The following is a 19785-nucleotide window of genomic DNA, read 5'->3' as shown; positions in this document are numbered from 1 at the left end:
ATGGCTTCCACACGTACTTCGCCTCGTAACCACTCGAAAAGCAAAGGCGTTGTCAGTGACAAGTCAACCAGTCTTGAAGAGACACAAACTCAGCTAAGCCACAAGGCCTCATGGGACAGTAAGTCAGTCCGAGTTTTCCTCCAGTTGATTGCAAATGAGATTAGTAAAGGAAATCGGCCATTCTTAGTCCTCAGCCAGGCAGGGTACAAGTCGTTGTCAAGGAAATTTCAGAGAAAAACAGGAAAAAAACATGGACTTAAACAGTTGAAGAATAAGTACATGAGCTTGAAGAAAGAGTGGCAAACGTGGATAAAGTTGATGGATTCAAGCAAGGGAGTGTCCGGGATAGGCTTTGACTATGACACCGGTTTGTTTCAGGCACCTGACGAGTGGTGGGACAAGATGGAATCAGTAAGTACATGTAGAAACAAGTTTTATATTTCTCATTTACCAGTACATTTTTTACTTCTTAATTCAACTTCAATAAAATTTATGAATATGAAATATAACGTCAACCTCTTTTACACATGTACATGTCTGCAGATCAACAAGGTGTGTGCGAAGTTCAGGAAGAAAACGTTGGAACACCGTGACTTGCTGGAGACGGTTTTCATGGGGGCAGCAGCTACTGGGAAGCACCATTGGACCCCGGGAGAGAACATTCCTGAAGCTGCTACAGACTCATCTGATTCAGTGCGTAGTTTGGGAGCCCAGCCATTCGCTGATCCGATACCCACAGGAGTACAGGACGTGGATTCTAATTCTTCACTGGAGCATGTGTCGATTGAAAAGGCAAAATGGAGAAAGACGCCATCAACAAGTGTTTCAAAGTCGAAGAAGGCAACAAGTGGTGCGTCTGTTATTGCGGAGAGCATGAATAGAATGACAGATGTGGTCCGTTCGAAGAATCAGCAGGTCACGGTCAGGCACCTGACAGGCAACGAAGCACTGTACACTATTTCCGAGTGCATGCATAAACTGAGCAGTATTCCGTCCCTGATTGGTACACCGTTATTCCACTTCGCCTCCACACTTATGGATAACGCTGATTACCGGGAGGTCATGATGTGCCAGCCTGATGACGACCACATCATTGGCTGGCTTACACAGAAGCAGCTCCAGTGTACTGCGTCGGGGCCATTTGCAAACCTGTTTGGGGGTAGGCGGATGTGATGCTACGGTCTTACGAGTGTTGAAGATGCATGTCTTTTTCTTCCTTTTTAAAACTTAGACTTATGGTACTGTTTGTTATGTACTAAAACAGGATGGTGGTGTGTGCATGTTTTGCATTATGTCTTTTTTTTTTTTTCTTCTTGCTAGCTACGGGCAGTGACAAGTTTTAGGTAAGTGCATGGGTTGACGGACCGGAAGCATGGTTGTGCTTCGTTTTTGGGAAATGAATGGGATGTTTACGGTTTAATATTTTGTGGCGCTACGTTTAAGACAGGGAATTACGTTTTCGATGCACGCTTCTGAATGCCTATATGTCGCAAGTTCTTTTCTTAGTTTTGTGGTTGTTACAACCATGGCCCCCCTGTAAAGCATACGTTGAACAGCTTCTTTTTTTTTTTGCAATTCATATGATCATGCCTTCCAAAGGACATTGGTGACAGCATTGCGTTCATTACAAACAATGTCGACATTGTATAATTGCAAAATTCAATATAATTTAACTCAATGAATCACGTGCAAACTAATTGAAAGCCTGCCACTTTTGTAGGTTTTGCATCAACGAAAACGCGATGAATCCCTGGGATGGAAGCAACCATGATGAAATAATGGAAATGCTGAATCAAATGACGGTCCAGCTGCAACAAGAACAGAACTGCACATTTCTACAAGCATGCCACTTGGCGACAGAATGGTACCAAAAACACATGCATAAAACGCCATGTCGCACTTCTATACTAACCGGGAATACATGGATATGCGAACTATATGCGGGGCATATGGGTCGCTTTGAGGAAAATGTTTGCATGCCGAAGGAAGTGTTTGCCGCATTGTGTGAGACATTAGTAAATGATTTTGGGTTACAAGTCCCGCAACGTCCACATGGCTTAGCTGTTGAAGAAAGCGTTGCGATGTTTATCCATGTCTTGAAAGGGAAGCAAAATCGGGAAATCCAGGAACGGTTCCAACATTCTGGGGAGACTGTGTCGAGGCACGTGCATAACGTATTAAATTCCATGAAAGAGTTCACTGTTGTCCATTGCCGGCCCACATACAGTCAGCATCGTATACATCCATACGTGAGGTCTAGACGGAAATACCTACCGTTCAAGGTACTTCAGCAAAACATGATTGACATATAAATGAAGAAAATATATATGTTTTTTGTTATTAACTGCACGTGACAAATGTGAAACACTTGTTACAAAGTTACGAATCAAAACATATGATCCATGTTGACAGGACTGCATTGGCGCAATAGACGTTAGTCAGTGCATGGGTTACGGGGCCAGATGCGGCAACATATTTCAGTAGGAAATACTGTCACACACAAAATATAATGGCCGCTGTCGATTTTGACATATGTTTCATATTCATTTCTTGCGGATGGGAAGGAAGTATGCATGATAGTCGCATATTCAACGAGATACTAACAAATGACAACGTCCCCTTCCCACATCCTGACGAAGGTAACACATGGCCATGTTATTAGATTTGTTAACAAATATTTATTTGCTGACAAAGCGTTATATGAAAATGACGCAGAATGTTGGTTTTGGTGTCATACATTGTCGTCATGTCTGCAGGCAAATATTATCTTGTCGATTCTGGCTATGCAAACCGGATTGGTTACTTAGCACCATTCAAAGGCCACCGTTACCACCAACAAGAATTCCGGCGTATTGCAAGAAACGCGATGGCAAACACGCCAAGGGAATTATTTAACAAAGTCCACTCGTCCTTACGCAGTGTCGTGGAACGCACTTTCGGTACCTGAAAAAATCGATGGGGGTTTATTCGAGACATGCCTCGGTATGACTTTGCAAATGTGCAAGTTCAGTTAGTAGGTGCGTCAATGGCATTATATAATTATATACGGCGAAACACAGGTAACCCAACAATTGTTCAGCCAATCTGTGACGAGGAAGAGGCTATGACAATAGTAAATGCCATACCAGAAGTTGAACATGACGAGGATGGTTTAATGGTTGGAGATGAGGACCCCCATATGGCATTGGTCCGCCTTCACATACGTGACAAATTATGTTACATGCGTAATAACGGAATGTTAAGAAATATATAGTACTCGAAATAATGTTCGTATGGTCGTCACGTAATAACACACGTGGAACAGACTGTATTCAAATATATTATTATGTATAATATGTATGAGTTGCCAGGGGAATGTAACCCCTTCCAGTTGCTGACGTGCCTAACTTAAAAAAACAACAATCCATATGAATTTTGCTTTTGGAAAAATAAAAAGAAGGTGAAACAAATAAAAACAAATTAAAAAGAAAACTAACACACAAATTGTAAAGTGCGACGTGAATTACAAATAAATGAAACACATAAATATATTAAAAAAAAGTTATTGTATACCAATTAAAAAAAACAAGACTTAGTTCAAAATAAAAATCGAAGACAAAAAAAAAACATAGTTAAAAAAAAAACATAGTTATAGTAAAAAAATAAAAATTTAAAAAGACAAAAACATAAATTCCCAAATAAAAACCGAAAAATTTAAGCACAATACCCCAAATCCAAACCGAAAATGAAAAAAAGTAACAGGAAAAAAAAATTAAGCATAATATGAAAAATCCAAGCGCAAAATAAAAAAATGTCAAACAAAAAAAAAAGTTAACGCAAAATCCGCCAAACTACAACAAAAAAAACATAAAATAAAAAAGACAAAATTTGGAGTTGCAAAATTCGGGAGATCGAAACACAACATACAAAAATTGTCAAAAAAAAAAACATAAAGCAAAAAATGCCAAAGCGAAACCCCCCTCCAAAAAAACAAAACAACAAAAAAGGCAAAATCGAAACCCCAACATAACAAAATTAAAATAAAAAAGAAGAACCAAAATATGGCAAATTCAATTCCAAAAAAAAAATAAAAAAAAAATTAACAAATTAATCAAAAGTCGGCAGATCGACACCCAAAATGAAAAAAAAGAAAAAGAAAATAAACACAAAAAAAAAAGACAAATCCAAACCCTAAAAAAAAAAATTAGCAAAATACGTGAAATCGAAAGATAACATAAAAAATTTTTTAAAAAAATATAACAAAAAAATGCCAAATCCAAAAATAAATAAATAAATAAATTTAAACAAAAATCAAAAATTGGAAAAAAAAAATACCAAAACAAAATAACAAAAAAATGCCAAATCCAAAAATAAATAAATAAATAAATTTAAACAAAAATCAAAAAATGGAAAAAAAAATACCAAAACAAAAAAACCAAATTTTTTTTCCCAACAAAAAGCCAAATTTGTATAAAAAAAAAAAACCAAAAAAAAAAAAAAACCGAAAATATGCTAAATCCAAACCCAAATAAAAAAATCAAAAAAATGGAAAAGGGTAATTTCGTCATTTAACAACATCACACCTCACCAAAAAGTCAAAAAGCCAAAAAGCCCTTCCCAAACCAGGCTTTTTAGCCCCAGGCTAAAATAACCAAAAAAGCCAAAAAGTCAAAAAGCCAACTCACTTCCCAAATGGAGGCTTAATTAAAATCCATCTTTTACAATACAAATGAAATGGTTTGTTGAAAATATATAAATAAAACATAGGACTATGTTTTTTGGCATTGTAGGTATGGTACTACGAATCTATGATGATTAAGGACTTGGAAATTGGTTAATTTTTGGATGTGGGTGTTAGGTGGAGTGTGGAAGCTTCTATGACCTCTTCCAACATAATGGTCCTGTTTGGTAGAATTGTGGAAAAGTACTTATAGCTTACGTCTAAACAGCTTATAGTTTATAACTATGAACATAAATTAATTCCTGACTTATAAATTAAGCATCTCCTGCCCCACTCAAAGAATAAGTTGATTTCTGATTTCTAAAAAGTTATAAGCTATAAGCTATAAGCTATAAGCTAAACCAAACACATCAAAATAACTTAAATTAAGCTAAAAGCTGAAATAAGCAGTTTTTAAGCTGCACCAAACAGGCACAATAAGTACATGTTATGACATGAATTTAACTAGATATGACATAGCTCATGATCAACCAATTAGAGGTGACAATGAGAATTGAAAATTGGAACACTTTCAAATGAATACAAAAATCACTCTTTTCAAATTGCCTCGCCAACCAGAGTGAAATGACATTTTTTTGTTAGATGGTAGTGAAATGACATGTTTTAACTCTTATGTTGCAGTTTAGGTTGGCTCACCAACCAAAATATTTTGCCTCCTAAAAAAAAATGTGATCCCATATTATAACAGAATTAGTAATGTCGTAATGATTAAAATTGTTATTTATCAAATGTTGTATTATCACTGTGTTAGTATAATGAATTTACACTTTTCGTGTATTATACTAATGCAAAGACGTCATGTAAAGTAATTTTTATTCTCTTTTTTTTTTAGTACATAAAAATACAAATAAAAAAGGAGTAGGTATGAAAAGAAAACATGATAGTGAGAGGCTGAAATAAAATCTCCAAATTGCAACAAGGATGGTGTTTTACAATTTAATGCGCAGGCAGACGACGAGAGATTTAACCAATTGGATTTTACTTGTCAATAGTTGTAAAACTCAAAGATGCTACATAGTTAATGTCGAAATTATTAAATATATTCCTTCTAAATCATGAGAAGATCAATTGTAAATAAAATTAGCAAGTGTAGCATATCAAAAAATAAAATAAAATAAAATAAAATTTCTATGAGCATCAGTTGAAAATTAACTAATGTAAGTCCTTCCCCAGGCAGGCATCTGTGTCGTATCTTACAAAATTGATAATTTTTTATTTATTTATTTTAAAAATAGGTAAGAATTAATGAACGAAACAAATATGTCAACAGTAATCACAATTGGATGGTTTTGGAAGGACCTAACTCTTCCTTTGGTACGTTGCTTTTAATTTCATCTCACTATTTTTGAGTTTCTGTATACCATCACATGTTAGGTTTCCAGTCAAACAAAAATTACATGTGTTCTAATAAATGAAGATTATTTTCTGCTAGATTCCTTAATTTCATTATTATTTTATTTTCATTAAAAAAAAAAAAAAAAAAATCCCAACCATGGAGATGCATAATTTTTTACTGTAGATTCTTTTTCCTTCACAAATTCAAGATTCAAACACAATTAATAGTGTTTGGTTCATTAGCATGAAGTGGAAGATAATAATCACTCCATAAAAAATAAGAAATAAAAAATAAAAACCATCCTACGCCAACCAATCAAATGATAAAAGGTCGAATTCAACAAGGTTGCAGGCACGTAATGCCGATCATATCCAATAAAGAAAGTCGTGCCAATCAAATCCATTAAAAGAAGGCTAATCAAAACAAGCAAACAAGATCAGACTTAGTTGATGATAGAAGCTAAGAAACGGTCATTCACTCCTATTCTATCTTGAAAATGATCTTTGTGATATCTACTTTTGCTAATTGTTTGTTCAAGTGCGTGTCTGTATATTTTGGTATAACGGAACCTTTGAGGAAGTGGTTGAGATATGGAGATATGCCGATTGTGTCATCGTTTTAGAAATGCGTGGGATGCAAGCCGTGTTGTTGGTAGAAGGTGAAATGCGGTGAGGATGCCAATGACCAATGAGTTTGAGAGTGATATATATTGAAGTCATCTTTGCGGCATTTCCTAAAGGCTTAAGCTTGGTGCAGAATGACTGGCATCTCATCATAATAATAAGTTCGCATCGAAGGTGGGTTTGAGATGTTGACACTGTTTCTTTCGTTTCCAACTGCGAATAATGAGTCGGTGTCAAGGTTTGAAAAAACAGCCGTATGAGGACATAATTTTTGAATGTCAACGCGTGTCTGAGGTGACACCGAAGTGTCAGCCAAAATCTCATGTGTTTTGATCATGACACCGAAATGATCTCGGCTAGGACGAGATTATCTACGAAGATACCGGAATCCGGGATAAGCGAATAAGGAACAAGAATCCAAAGATTTCAGTTTGGGTAAAGATAAGACTCTTAGAGAGTTTATCCCAATCCTTCCAAGATTAGCAGTAATCCTACGGCTCCGTTTGTTTTGGGGTATGAGAGGGGGATTGAGATTAGGATAGCTGTGAGTCTCATTTAATGTGCTGTTTGTTTACAAAGTTGAAGAATGGACTGCTAAGCCGAAAGGCTTCAAATAGGCTTTGCAAATGAAATTCGGATGGGCCTCCAAGACATGATATTAGAAAAATAGTCTGACGGACTATAAATATATTTTTTTTATTTTATTTTTTACATGTCGGACATTTTTTTTGAACATTAATGTTTAATTTTTTGTATTTTTTGTTAAGTAAAAATCATTATTTTATTTTTTTATTTTTTTCTAAAAATTTTTTATTTTATTTTTATTTTTAAAATTTTTTTTACATGTTAGGCATTTTTTTAAAAACATTAACGTTTAATGTTTTTGTATTTTTTTATTTTTTTTATTATTTTATATTTATTTTATATAAAAATAATTTAACAATCCCTACACTAACAACTATCATAAAAAAAAACAAACACAATTTTACTTAATCTTCTCACTATCAATCCCCTCACTATTAATCTCCTCACTATCAATCCCCTCCATCCTATCTCTAAAAACAAACGGGGCCTAAGTCCATTGAAGTTAGGCTTCTATTGGGATTAGATTTATGTTGGCTACAAAAGAGAGGCACCCTCATGAGTCTAAGGTATGCTTTTTATGCTCTGAATAGTGAGTTAAACATTTTTGCTATCTTTGAGAGATAACTGACTTGATCGTCGGAGTACCCCGGGTGGACGAGCCACCGCTGGAATCTCTTCTTTCTGTGATAGGTTGTTCGGGCTTAATCTATTCTGTCAGTGTTTTCCAGCTGAGTGCTTGATTGGCAGTGTGGTCAGAAATTGACACACACAAGCCGCAACCGTTACGTAACACCGTGATGTAATAATTCTGGTGGTTCTCACCACCTTTTATGACCGCTATAACAATGTGACAGAAATTTGTGAGAGAGAAAATTTTATGTTGGATAGTGTTGGAGTAAAGGTATTTTCGGTATTTCACAGTTTTACTCGTCTTAATACTACATATTTATAGTTAAAGAGGAGCGTGTATCTCTCTGTATTGAATTGCAAATCTTTTAGATCATAATGAAATCACAGTAATCATGGGCGTTTTTAGGTTCAGTGTGCTTGATTTAGTTTCTTATTTTATTCCTATTTGTGTTTCGTGTACACGATCCTAGTTTGGTATATTAATTCTTTATCATTTGAACCAAGCCAACAATATTCAAGTGAATTTGCACCCAGAAAAAAACCCCTAAAAAAATGATATAAAAGAGCAGAAAAAAAAAAATTGAAAAATTCCAGCAAATCAGGCATTTCTTTAGCCCTTCAATAGAGGAAACTAATAAATATTGTACAAATAGCACGTCAATAGGAGTTACGCAACTATTGTGAGATACTAATGGTTAGCCTAGTGAATAAGCGGCTTCCTCACCGAGCGTGATGCTAAGGTTCAAGTTTCGTAGTTTCTACTTTTCCTCCCTTTCATACTAATTGTTTGACAAAACAGAAGAAATTGTGTTGTGGATTCACACAAGACAACAGTGCAGTTTCTATCTCATATATACATATAGATATTACGTTCTAAGAAGAAGAATTTCAACTATTCCGACAAAAAAGGGAAAATTGAAAAACATACGTCCTAGCAAGAACATATCACGAATATATTGGAACATATAACAAGTCAAGTCATGCACATCACGCATACATCTATCTGCAACAACTTTCAAGGACCACATAAAAAAAAAAATTAAGAGCAGAAAATCGTACTTGTAGGTGTGCAGGCTTTCCAAATGAAGCTAGGTCCACCCACCATCCATCTTTTACATTCTGCACCTTCAAGCTAAAAGTTTTGAAGGTGCACAAGCATACAGAGTCAAACAAAGTTACACCAAGTAAAATTGGTGTTTATACCAAACAGAGTGAAGATATTAGTTCCAGCCAACTTGGATTTGCTTCTTTTGAGATCCAAAAAAAATGACTACTTAACAATGTCGCTAACATTTCCCAGGTTTTAAGGGTTGCCGGAACCCTCTAAAAAGAATCACACTAAAACACATCACGTCACCTCTAAATGTCAAAGCTAATACCTACCCTACAACAGGATGCGGATTACGGCAAGACCAACAGTAGAGATCGAGACGAGAGTACCTATGCAGTATTTGATCACATCATACTTTGCTGCTTCCAACTGGGCTCTTAATGCATGAATTTCCTGCAGAGAGAATAGAGAAACTGAAATTAATGCTTGGAGTCAAAAGTACAAAACACATCGTATTTCTCAAATGCACATCATAAAGCTCACTCGATCAAGCTTGTTAGTGAGGTTGGTGGTTTCTGCATTCTGATTGGCGAGTTCATCTCGTATGCGCCTGCAGTTCATTGCAAGTATGAATCAAATGGAGGTGAAAACAAAGGAAATTAAGGGTTAGATGGAGTTCTATTTCTCACCCTCTTTCAAGATTTAAATCTAGTCGTTGACCTGCTGTGACCTTGTCAATCTCATACCTGTTTCATAGCACAAAAGCCTTGCACTGAGAATATCACGATTGAAAAGAGAAAATGGAAAAAACACTAAATGACACTTTGAAGGCAAACAGACCTAAGTTCACTCCGCATTTTCTCTATGTCACTCCGAAGCTTTTCAGTCTCACGTTGCAACAAAGAAAAGTGATGCTCCTGCAGCAAATAAAATTCTTAATATTCTTTTTCTTTTCTTTTCTTTTTTGATAAATAAAATTCTTAATATTCTACACAAGGGTGCATCACTATTTAGGGTTTAGGGTTGCTTTAGTTATAACAAAAATACAATGTACTAAAACAAGCAGACTTAAGACAATGGAATCTATATCAGCCATCAAAAATTATTTTTTATAACACTATCTTCCCAAGTGGATGGAAAAACTAAAATGTCTGCTCCAAAGGGAACAATGGTCCAGCAGGTAAGGCAATTTGATCAGAGATGACATGAGCAAAGCAGCGGCAGCGGCGGGCGGAAAAGGACTCAAATCAAATTACATGTCATAAAAATCGAGGCTGGTAACAACACAAACGTCTCCACCCTCTCATCGCTCTACTCACTTCTTTTGCCATTCATTCCCTCATTCTCTATCCACTACGAATCTTGGAAGATGAGAATCCACTATGGTTACATATTACTCCTCTCAAACTTTTATGCATATATCGAATTGTTGGTGCATAGAAGACCCTTACGGTCTACTATGGGAGACCTAGAAACACTCTACAAGTTTTAAAAAAGCATTTCTCTACACAGACACTTGCCAGGGCGATTTTGCTGTTATTGATAAACTGTTCTCTGCACATCTATGTGTATTTATTTCTCAATAACAGCATCATCGAGCATTAAACAATGCCCTTGAGTTTCATTTTGTATCAAGTTCCTCCGAAATTTCAATCAGCACATAAATTTGATGACCTGCATAAAAAATGCAGCCAGTTTTTGCATGAACTAGATATCATTACTGTAGTTTTTACCTTACTGGACTATGCTAGAAATGAAGTGTCCAAGCATAATGAGCAATTTGAACATATTCCTGTGCAAGATATTTAAGAGCATCCAAAAATAATCTATAAGAGCCTCAAAGTCATTGGCCACTCAAACTTCCATCTAAAAATGTATCACATAGCACTTGCTCTATTTTCAACATGTTTCTTCAATCTAAAAAGCCATATGGCATCACAAACTATATTTGATAAAAAGAGAGAACTACTACTAACAACCACGAACTCATTTAGTGAGAATCCCTACCATTATTCTTCTACACTTAACATATAGAATCACACGCAAAGCTATCTTCATGTTCCATAGGGATATCTAACTCTGAAAGGCCTCTAAAATAGTCATCACTTTCTTGAAGACATTCATGAACAGTCAGTAAGCCAAACATGGGAAAAGAAAATACATGGTGAGTTGTTATCTTTAACATTAAGAGACAACAAAGGAGAATAAATAGATGATACCACTATATCTTTTCCTTGTTCATTGCCAAATATTAAACCACCTAACAATCGTCAACAATACAACGTGATAGCAAATCCCACTAGGGTTGTGACTTTTAAGAGCAAGAAGTAGTATCAAAGATGGTGGCATAAATAGCAAGGGTTGTAAAGATTGGTAAACATTTGTCTTATAGTTTCTTGTGATGAACAACAGACATGGCAGAAACCTTCAAAAAGTACAGAATTTATTGTAATTTTTGATAGGTTGACATCTTCTACAAAAAATTGCGTATCTCTTTGGAAACAAAATACTGAATGGTTGATCTCAGTGCCTTCAATTGACACAGGAGAATGCAAGGTTTCATAAAATATATAAAACAAGTCCAGCTGCCACAGGGCACACTATTGAGACGTCAAAGAAAAAATGTTGACAATAAGAGTATATGCAGACAAAATCTCATGGAAATTACATAATTTTTCATTTAAAAACTTACTTTTAGATAGAAGTGGCACTTTTCTATTTGAATTTTTGAGTCATTTTAGTTTCTTTTTTTGTTGTTGGTGGTACCTTCTGAACCTATCAATTCTCCAATTCTGATTCTTCCCAAATCGGGGGAGGATTACACTTCTAATGGAATGGGTTAGTTTGGTATTATTTTCATTTTTGGCATTTTCATTTTTTGTGTCTTTGGGGGGAAAATGAAATTGAAAACACACATCGTTTCATTTTTGTGTGAAAACAGTTTATGAAAATCCAGAAGAAAAAAACTGTAAAATGAATTTTTTCAAGAAATTTTTTCCAAAAACAGTTAGCCAAACAAGTTTTTTTGTCAGTACTTGATGATATATATATATATATATTTTTTTTTTCCGCGTAGGTAAGTCAAAAATTTTATACCAAAATCAAATATTACAGTGAAGCTCATTACAAGCCCAAAGGCAAAACACCCATCAAAGAGGGAAAAAAATGCCCAGCTCCTACACAAAATCTTAAACATGAAGCTCTTGATATGTAGACCGACTTCCTTAACAAGTGAAAAATATTTGAACTGACCATTATGTTGATCCAATGGAACTAAAAAAATTCTTATAGAAAGTGAAACACTTGATTAATGTATTAAATGGATAACTCACAAAAGAAACTTCCTACTGATTACAATTAAAGTATAAGACATACACTTCATAAATGGTGCTAAGAAGCTAGAAACTCCAATTTATGAGAAATTGGCTCTCCAAAATGGCCAAAGAAGCTTCTATGTCAAAACCAAATACATACATAATTCATAAAGGGGTATATACTTATGACAGGCCTGCTCCTGAAGGGTCATTTTTCTTTTTTGTAAAAGAACAAAAATATATTTTCAATATGTGGCAGTCACGTGAAAGGGGCATGGATGTCGACATTTTGGAGAATGATCACTATGGTAGTTATTAAAACCACTTATAGGAGATTTCTGAGAGACACAAATATCCAAATCCTAATTCCGAATCTCAAATGAGAGACAAAAAAAGAAGAAGGAACCACTCACCATTCAACATTCAAACACTTGTAAGGTTTTGTTGCACACAGAGAGAGAGAGAGAGAGAGAGAGAGAGAGAGAGAGAGATTCTTAAAGTTCTCAGGGCTAGTTAAATCAACTGAAATAACCACTTAAAAAGAAAATACCACTAACCCCAAGTTATGCCATTACAAAGAACCTTGTACATGGCCTATCAAAAAAGGAGAAGAGAAAAAACTATATCCATAAGCTTACAACACCTCCTACAAAAGTGGAATCCTGTAACAGACCAAAAAATGTAGTATGCTGGGATTCAAAATCAAGTTATAAAACAACAAATTTCTTCTAGGCAACTACAGGCAATTTTATTAAAGGTAACCAAGACGCCAAAGGGGCATTATCCATGGGCAAAAGACTACACTCTAATTCGTTAAGTACTAAACGAGAAGTTTACTTCAACCATGACTATTCCAACAAGAATCCAACTATCACAATATTGTACTCTTTTGTCTTTATTTACTTGCCCTTTAAAAAAATAAAAAAATAATTCCTTGTCTGCATTCTTTTGAATTTTTTGACTCTAATGCTTACCTATCTTGGCTAACTAATCTTGTCAACAATTAAAATTTCATCAAGAAACTTACATATTCCAACATAGGAGTTTAGAAGGGTTTACAATTGATCCTTAACATAATCCAATCAGAGTTGAATATTCAATTGTTTCATTAAGAACTACTGTCACACTAGCTACAAATCTATCATTCACACATGCATAGGCATACACAAGTCCTTACAAATGCGAAAATCTTAGGCCAAGTTTGGCATCTCCCCAAAACGACAAAAAGCCAAAAAGTTGCTCAAAAAGTTATTACTATCCACCAAAAAAAATATTAAAAAATTAATTTTTCAAACAAAAGTACAACTCAGCAATCAAGTCAGCTTTAGCTCTGTGCTACGTTTATTAAGAAAAATTGCACAGTTTTGTTGCAATTTTCACACACTGCTGTTCGGCCCATGGGGGCCCATCACGGGTCCCGTTTTGATAATCTGAACCATTCAAAGTGTAGAACTCGTCGAGTACTATATGTCTGTAAAAAATCAAATTGATCGGATATCGATAACTATATGATCAAATCAGTTTTGTATAAAAAAATGGATGGTGTTATAATTAACGATTGAAAAAAAACAAATCTGATCAAATAGCTATCGATATCCGATCAACGTGATTTTTTATAGACATATAGTACTTGACGAGTTCTACACATTGAACGGTTCAGATTATCAAAATGGGGCCCGTGATGGCCCCCATGGGCCGAACAAAACAGTCCAGTGCAATGCCCGAAAAGTAGCCAATAATTTTTTACCATCAATTCGGTTGTGCAGATTGTATGGCTGTACAACACACATCTCTAATCTTCTCCTACACACTTCTTTATACAATTTTTTAATACACATTTTTTCATAAAAAGTCAAAAAGTTAACTCAAGCATCCATATTTTTTTCCTCAACTTTTTAGTCTAAAAAGATAAAAAGTGCACTTATTTAGGACACCCCAAACAATCCCTTAATTTGATCATTAACTTGTTCTATAACTATCACATGTCTTCTTTTAGTCGATAGCCGCACGTGCTTTCTCTTCCAATCATAGCTTATTCCAAAAGAAAGAGAACAACATTTAATCCCCAAAAGAAAAAAAAAAACAACGAGAGGTGATTTCTTGCATTCAAATCAAGAAGGTGGAAGAAAACCAAGCTTAAAGTGAAGAAAAAAAAATATCAAAAGAATTACATGAAATGGAAATACCCTAAAAAAAGTTCATGTGAAAGAGCAATGCCTAGGCTAGAAAATCTTACTCTTACATATAAGTTCACGACAGCTATAAATCTAGCAAGCAATTAATGATGAGTATCATGCCTAAGGCTCCGTTTGTTTGAATTGAAAATATTTTTATATTTTTCTGTGTTTGGTTGCATATAATTTAAGTACAACATTTTAACTCTAAAATGTTTTCCAGCAAATCAAGGTAGAATGAGTGACCGATCTAATTTCGGTAAGTCATTTTGCGAATCACCAGCAAGCTGCTCTGGGGCTCTCCACCTCTCTCCTTGTAAGCCATCAAACAGGTCAGCTGCAGAATATAGAAGCTGGTGGTTGTGGGTTTCAAATTGGCAATGGCCTTCTTGTGTGCGTCAGCGAGTGAGTTGGGTTGGGCAACTTGCAGATTTGTGAGCCATGGGGTGTTCAATGGGTGTGGTATGGATGGGAAAAGAATTTTACATGCCAAACACCTACAAGTAAGAATAATGTAGAACTTTTTCTTGTAAATTGTTTTACCTATAAAATAAAAAGTAAAATATTTTATGGCAAAACAAATGGAGCCTAAAATAAATTTCCAGGCTCTTTCAACCATATAAATAACATCAAACATTTTGGCTTAATTGAACTTGTGTTACTAAAAAACGCTAATACCCTAGCGAATTACATATTCGTATACACGTTCCGAAACACAGTACACTTATATTCCAAAACAGTAAATTTAATGATCCGAAGTGATCCCAATTTTTTTTTCCAAATCCTTAAATGTTACCTTAGGAGGGAAAAAAATAAAATAGAATGAACTAAAACCTAAAGTGACTTAAGTTTTGACAAGACAAAAACATCAATAGCTAAAAGAAAATTACTCTAGAAGTACCTTAAATTCTTAAGTATAATATACAAGTCTACCCCTATCGTACCAAATTTTAGAGCATGTGGCGTACTACATTCCCGTCTCACATTCCAGGTAACATAGAACTGAACCAATATAACTTTTGCGGTTAGAATATGCTCAAATAACACTCTTAACGAGGTCTAGCCACAAACACTTTCCACAAATAAGGGTGTAAAGGAGTAGAATGCATATCAGTTATTAGCAATGGCCATTCATGCAGATAAAACCAGTTCAACTTCATCCCTAAGGTTCCCAACATCATGAAAACTGTCTTATTTTATCTTAATATTCTTTTCTTCCCAAGTTAGCACATGCCACCCAAAAAAAAAATGAAGATGCCTCAAGGAACCTGTGAAAGATCCTAAGGCTCGTGCCCCCAGGCATACTTGGTTAACCCTAGGTTGCAGTACTTTTAATTTTAGGCATATTGTCTGCACAATCTTAAGTTCTTAATGGATTGAAATAGTCCATTTTCTATCAATTGGGTATCTAAAGTGATTTCCTATAAATTATGCTACCTAAGGTCAAAAAGGAAAGCAACTCAAAAAAATAAATCTGTAAATCCTCATACCAAAACGAGTGCAAAAGCAAAGACAACTAGGGTGAAGGTAACAAGTACCAAGTTGATCTTCAAATTATCTCAACCTCTTGAGTCTTGACCCATGTTAAGAAAAGACAATGACGGTGATGGTACAAGTCCCAAGTTGATCTCCAAACCATCAAATCCTCTTGACCGATGTTATTATAAATCCTTCACATAGGTATCATTTCAATCACAGCCCATCCTTTATTGTTCAATCAATTCTAAAATTCAGGAGACAACAGTGTTTATTGATGATAATCTCTATGACGTCTCTTACAAGCAATTCATTCTTCTTGGTGGTACAGGGGATCAGGAACATAAAAATGTTGAAAAACACCCTAGTACAATTTTTTTTTTTTTTTTGGGATAAATAAAAACACCCCAGTACAATGAAACCTTTTTCTTTTTTCCATCCTTTTTTTTTTTTTTTTTCCCTTCTATGAGTAAAGTGCAAGGAAACCTTCGATTTCAATTTTCATCCATCTCTAACATCATAGAAAGGCCAATTGAAAAAGCATTCCCATACACAGAGTCAACGCGAGTTCCTTGTGTACGAGCTTGCCCATTATGTTATACTGAGGTGATAAATACATTAAGATTATGATACCACATGCTTATTCTTCAACAATGTTATAAAATCTTGGATTTTGCTATATGATTATCAAATTTGAGAAAATTATGCTTTTGATTTCAAAGCTATCTATTGCATACCGATAAGCCATGTTTCATTTCAAATGAATTATGCTATCCATTGATTATCTATTTAAGTATCCTATGCTTTCAACTACATCGTATCCATGTTAAAATGCTAGCTCTCGTGTTCATATTATTCACTAAGTTGGATAGCTCATCACATTATTTCCACCACGTTTATGGAGATGAAGCTTAAATTGAGGATCTAGTCTTTGAATATGAAGATGGTGATTGGAGTTTGTGCATGCTATGAAATGAAGAAATTAAGTTTTGTATATTGAGACCATATGTACTAATTTGTGAAAATATGAGATGTGTGTATTATGTGGCCTTGTGTTTGGCCAAGGATGATGATGACATGTAATATCAAGTATCTGCATCATGGAATGCGCATTCGGGACTTAGGAACTTGCTCTCTAAGGAATAGAAATGAATGAAATGTATTACCAAATGTACATGTGTACTTTATGCTTCTATCATATTATATTGTAATTGTTCAAAATATAACAGGTGCACTACCCTTCAGTTTGGTTAGGCCTTTGGTAGCTATGCTACTGGTTGGTTATGCATTCTCATTTTGTGTATGATGTGGGTCAAGATAATGACACTAATTTCTCAAAATAACAGTGATTTTCATTCAACAATTACCAGTTTCTTCTAATACTAAATCAACTATGTGATTTTCATTCAATAATCACGCCTTTTGCATTCCTTGTCTAGCATTAATACCAATGAATCCTCATTTTTTATTTATTCAACCTGAATAACTATAGTTTTCCGCTCTCGCAACTTAGCAAGTTCATAAATACTCTTATCCCCGTTCTTAGTAATTAACTTACTATAAATGGGAAAATGAACAAAATTTCATATATTCAGCAATTATTACAAATCAAAAGGATTCTAGTCAGATTTGGGAAACGAAAATGCAGAAACAGATTAGTACCTGGGAACTTTGTACTTCAGTTTTAAACTTGGAGAGGTTTGACTCATGAAGCATGTCAGTCTACAACAACAAAAGCACAAACATTATAGCTATATATATTCTCATACCAACCCTTGATCAGGCCAAAAGTAATGCAGGCCTAGTATTCAAACCCTTACTTTCTGCATTTCTGCTTTTGAAACAAAAGAGTGAGCCACATTTTCCAAGCTATCATTTAAAACTTCAGTAATAGCAGCAGTTATTGCCTCTGCCTGCTTTGAAGGCACACCTTGTGCTTCTAACCTCCTCACCTGCCATAGCAACAACAACCCTAAGCAAAATGTCATTCCAATCCAACAACTAAATCATATCTAAATCACTTCTTAACAACTACATTGTGTTATCTAAATAAAAATCAAAAATCCAAAGCCATATTTTAATCCAAAAAATACAAAAAATTAGAAATAATGTTTCGAATTAGAGAAGAAAAAGAGGAAATTACCAGAGCTAACGTGTCTACGAGGAAAACACGCTTTCCATTAGGTTTGACAAGTTGAGAGATCTGCCTAAAGTCAAATCGATTAAAACTCGAATTGGAAGACGAAGAACTGCCAAAAATCATCGAAGAGCCATCGAATTGCTTCTCTGAAGAAGAAAACCTTCGAAATTTAGTGAATGAGATTCCAGAACTTGGACGTAGTTGAACCAGGCGCTTACACGCAGCCATTAACTTCAGAGACGGAAACTTTTGAATCAAAATATGAAATTTTTGAAATGATCGAAGAAGTAAATCACTGGATTGATGGGTACAAAAAGAGGAACAACAAATTGCTCATTGTGGTGTGGCTTGGGCAGAAATTTGAAGAATTGGTTTACGAATGATCGATGAACAGTGAGAGATGGAATAGAAATTTGTTTCCCTCTAAAATCAAATAGGACAGAGGTCTGTGGAAATTGCGGGACTAGATGGCAGAAGATCGTTATGCGAACAAAGAGAGAGGGGAGAGGGAGATGAGAGGCGGCGAAAAATGTGGGTTCAATGGGTTGATGGTTAATGGCTATATGACTTATGCGGAAAGAAATGAATACCCTCCATTTCATTGATATATTCGGTGCTTTTTTTTTTTTTTTTATTTATTTATTTATTTATTTATTTAATGAGAGAACTAGAGAGCAATGGAAAATGGAAAAATATTTTAAAATTGCAGTAGATATGAGAATATGGGGAAAATGACTAAATTGCCCCTTCTTTTCCTCGCTCATATCCTTCCCTCTATCCTTTTGATCTTTTAATAGGTAATTACCACTCCTCCACCATCTCCTATTATTCCCATCCCAGCTCTTTTTTGCATTTTTTTCTGCCATCGGCATCTTTTTCTGCCATCTTTTTCTCCCATTATTCATTTCTTGACAATTTCACACTTGTACCAACAAGTTTCACAACAATATTAATGTAAGTGTGAGATTGCATGCGAGAGAGGTATTGGAGGATTAAAATGGTTATGGAGGCTAAGGTTTGCGGAAAGAGGGATGATGGGTGGAGAAATTAAGGTCATGGAAAGGTAAGAGAAGAGTCATAAAGGATGGTGAGGAGGATGACAATGAAGGAGAGGAACTATTTATATTATCATATCATATATGTATATACTAATCTCACCTATTTTAATGTTTAGAAATTGGCCTTGTTAGATTATGGGATGTATTTTTTTTCAATTTTACTTGTTTATATTTTTGTTAAATAATATGTTATATAATTTAATTTTTAAGTGTCAAATTTTATTATTATATGTCACATTGTAAGTGAATCATTTTATATATATATATATATATAAATTAATTATTTATATTTTTGTAATGCTTTCTCTGAATTTTTTTATTTTTTTAAGAACATGAAAAATAATTATATTAAAATAAAACAAACAACATATAGATTAAAAACAAAAACAAAAAGTCCCTGAAAGACCAAACAACAAAAACAAATCTGCCAACAAAATCAACTTTCTCCAAATTTTAAGACTAGCATAATTCTGCTCACCAATTTGCCTGTCTAGGCCCACATCCATTTCATATTCAACAAACCCTCCATTCAGGTTTCGAACAAACTAAACTGTTTGGAAGTTCAAACTGAGCTTAAATTTTGAATTCAAACTGAGCTTAAATTTTGAAATTATTAAACTAGTTGAGGCCTTGTATGGGAACAAATTTTTTTAGTAACTTTTTTATTTTTTTGACTAA

The 19785-nt window shown here is 34.6% G+C and overlaps 2 protein-coding genes across 2 annotated transcripts; one reads left to right on the top strand and one right to left on the bottom strand.

Moving 5' to 3' along the window:
- LOC145811922 (L10-interacting MYB domain-containing protein-like) lies at window positions 1-1173 on the top strand. Its single transcript, XM_082907580.1, has 2 exons — window positions 1-411; window positions 544-1173. Exons 1-2 carry the CDS (start codon window positions 1-3, stop codon window positions 1171-1173), a joined length of 1041 nt encoding a protein of 346 aa, XP_082763706.1.
- A 7760-nt stretch (window positions 1174-8933) lies between these two features.
- On the bottom strand, window positions 8934-18735 carry LOC114304744 (coiled-coil 90B-like protein (DUF1640)). The gene is made up of 7 exons (XM_028249921.2): window positions 18053-18735; window positions 17730-17861; window positions 17572-17631; window positions 9786-9862; window positions 9635-9691; window positions 9489-9555; window positions 8934-9398 (listed from the first exon to the last, which is right to left on the bottom strand). The coding sequence occupies exons 1-7, from the start codon at window positions 18275-18277 to the stop codon at window positions 9279-9281; spliced, it is 738 nt and encodes a 245-aa protein (XP_028105722.2). The 5' UTR covers window positions 18278-18735; the 3' UTR covers window positions 8934-9278.
- Between the last annotated feature and the right edge of the window lie 1050 nt (window positions 18736-19785).

Source organism: Camellia sinensis, chromosome 2 (genome assembly GCF_055761805.1).
Source record: "Camellia sinensis isolate YWXY chromosome 2, ASM5576180v1, whole genome shotgun sequence".
In the NCBI taxonomy this organism is placed as follows: Eukaryota; Viridiplantae; Streptophyta; class Magnoliopsida; order Ericales; family Theaceae; genus Camellia; species Camellia sinensis.
This window is presented reverse-complemented; position numbering and strand designations above follow the sequence as displayed.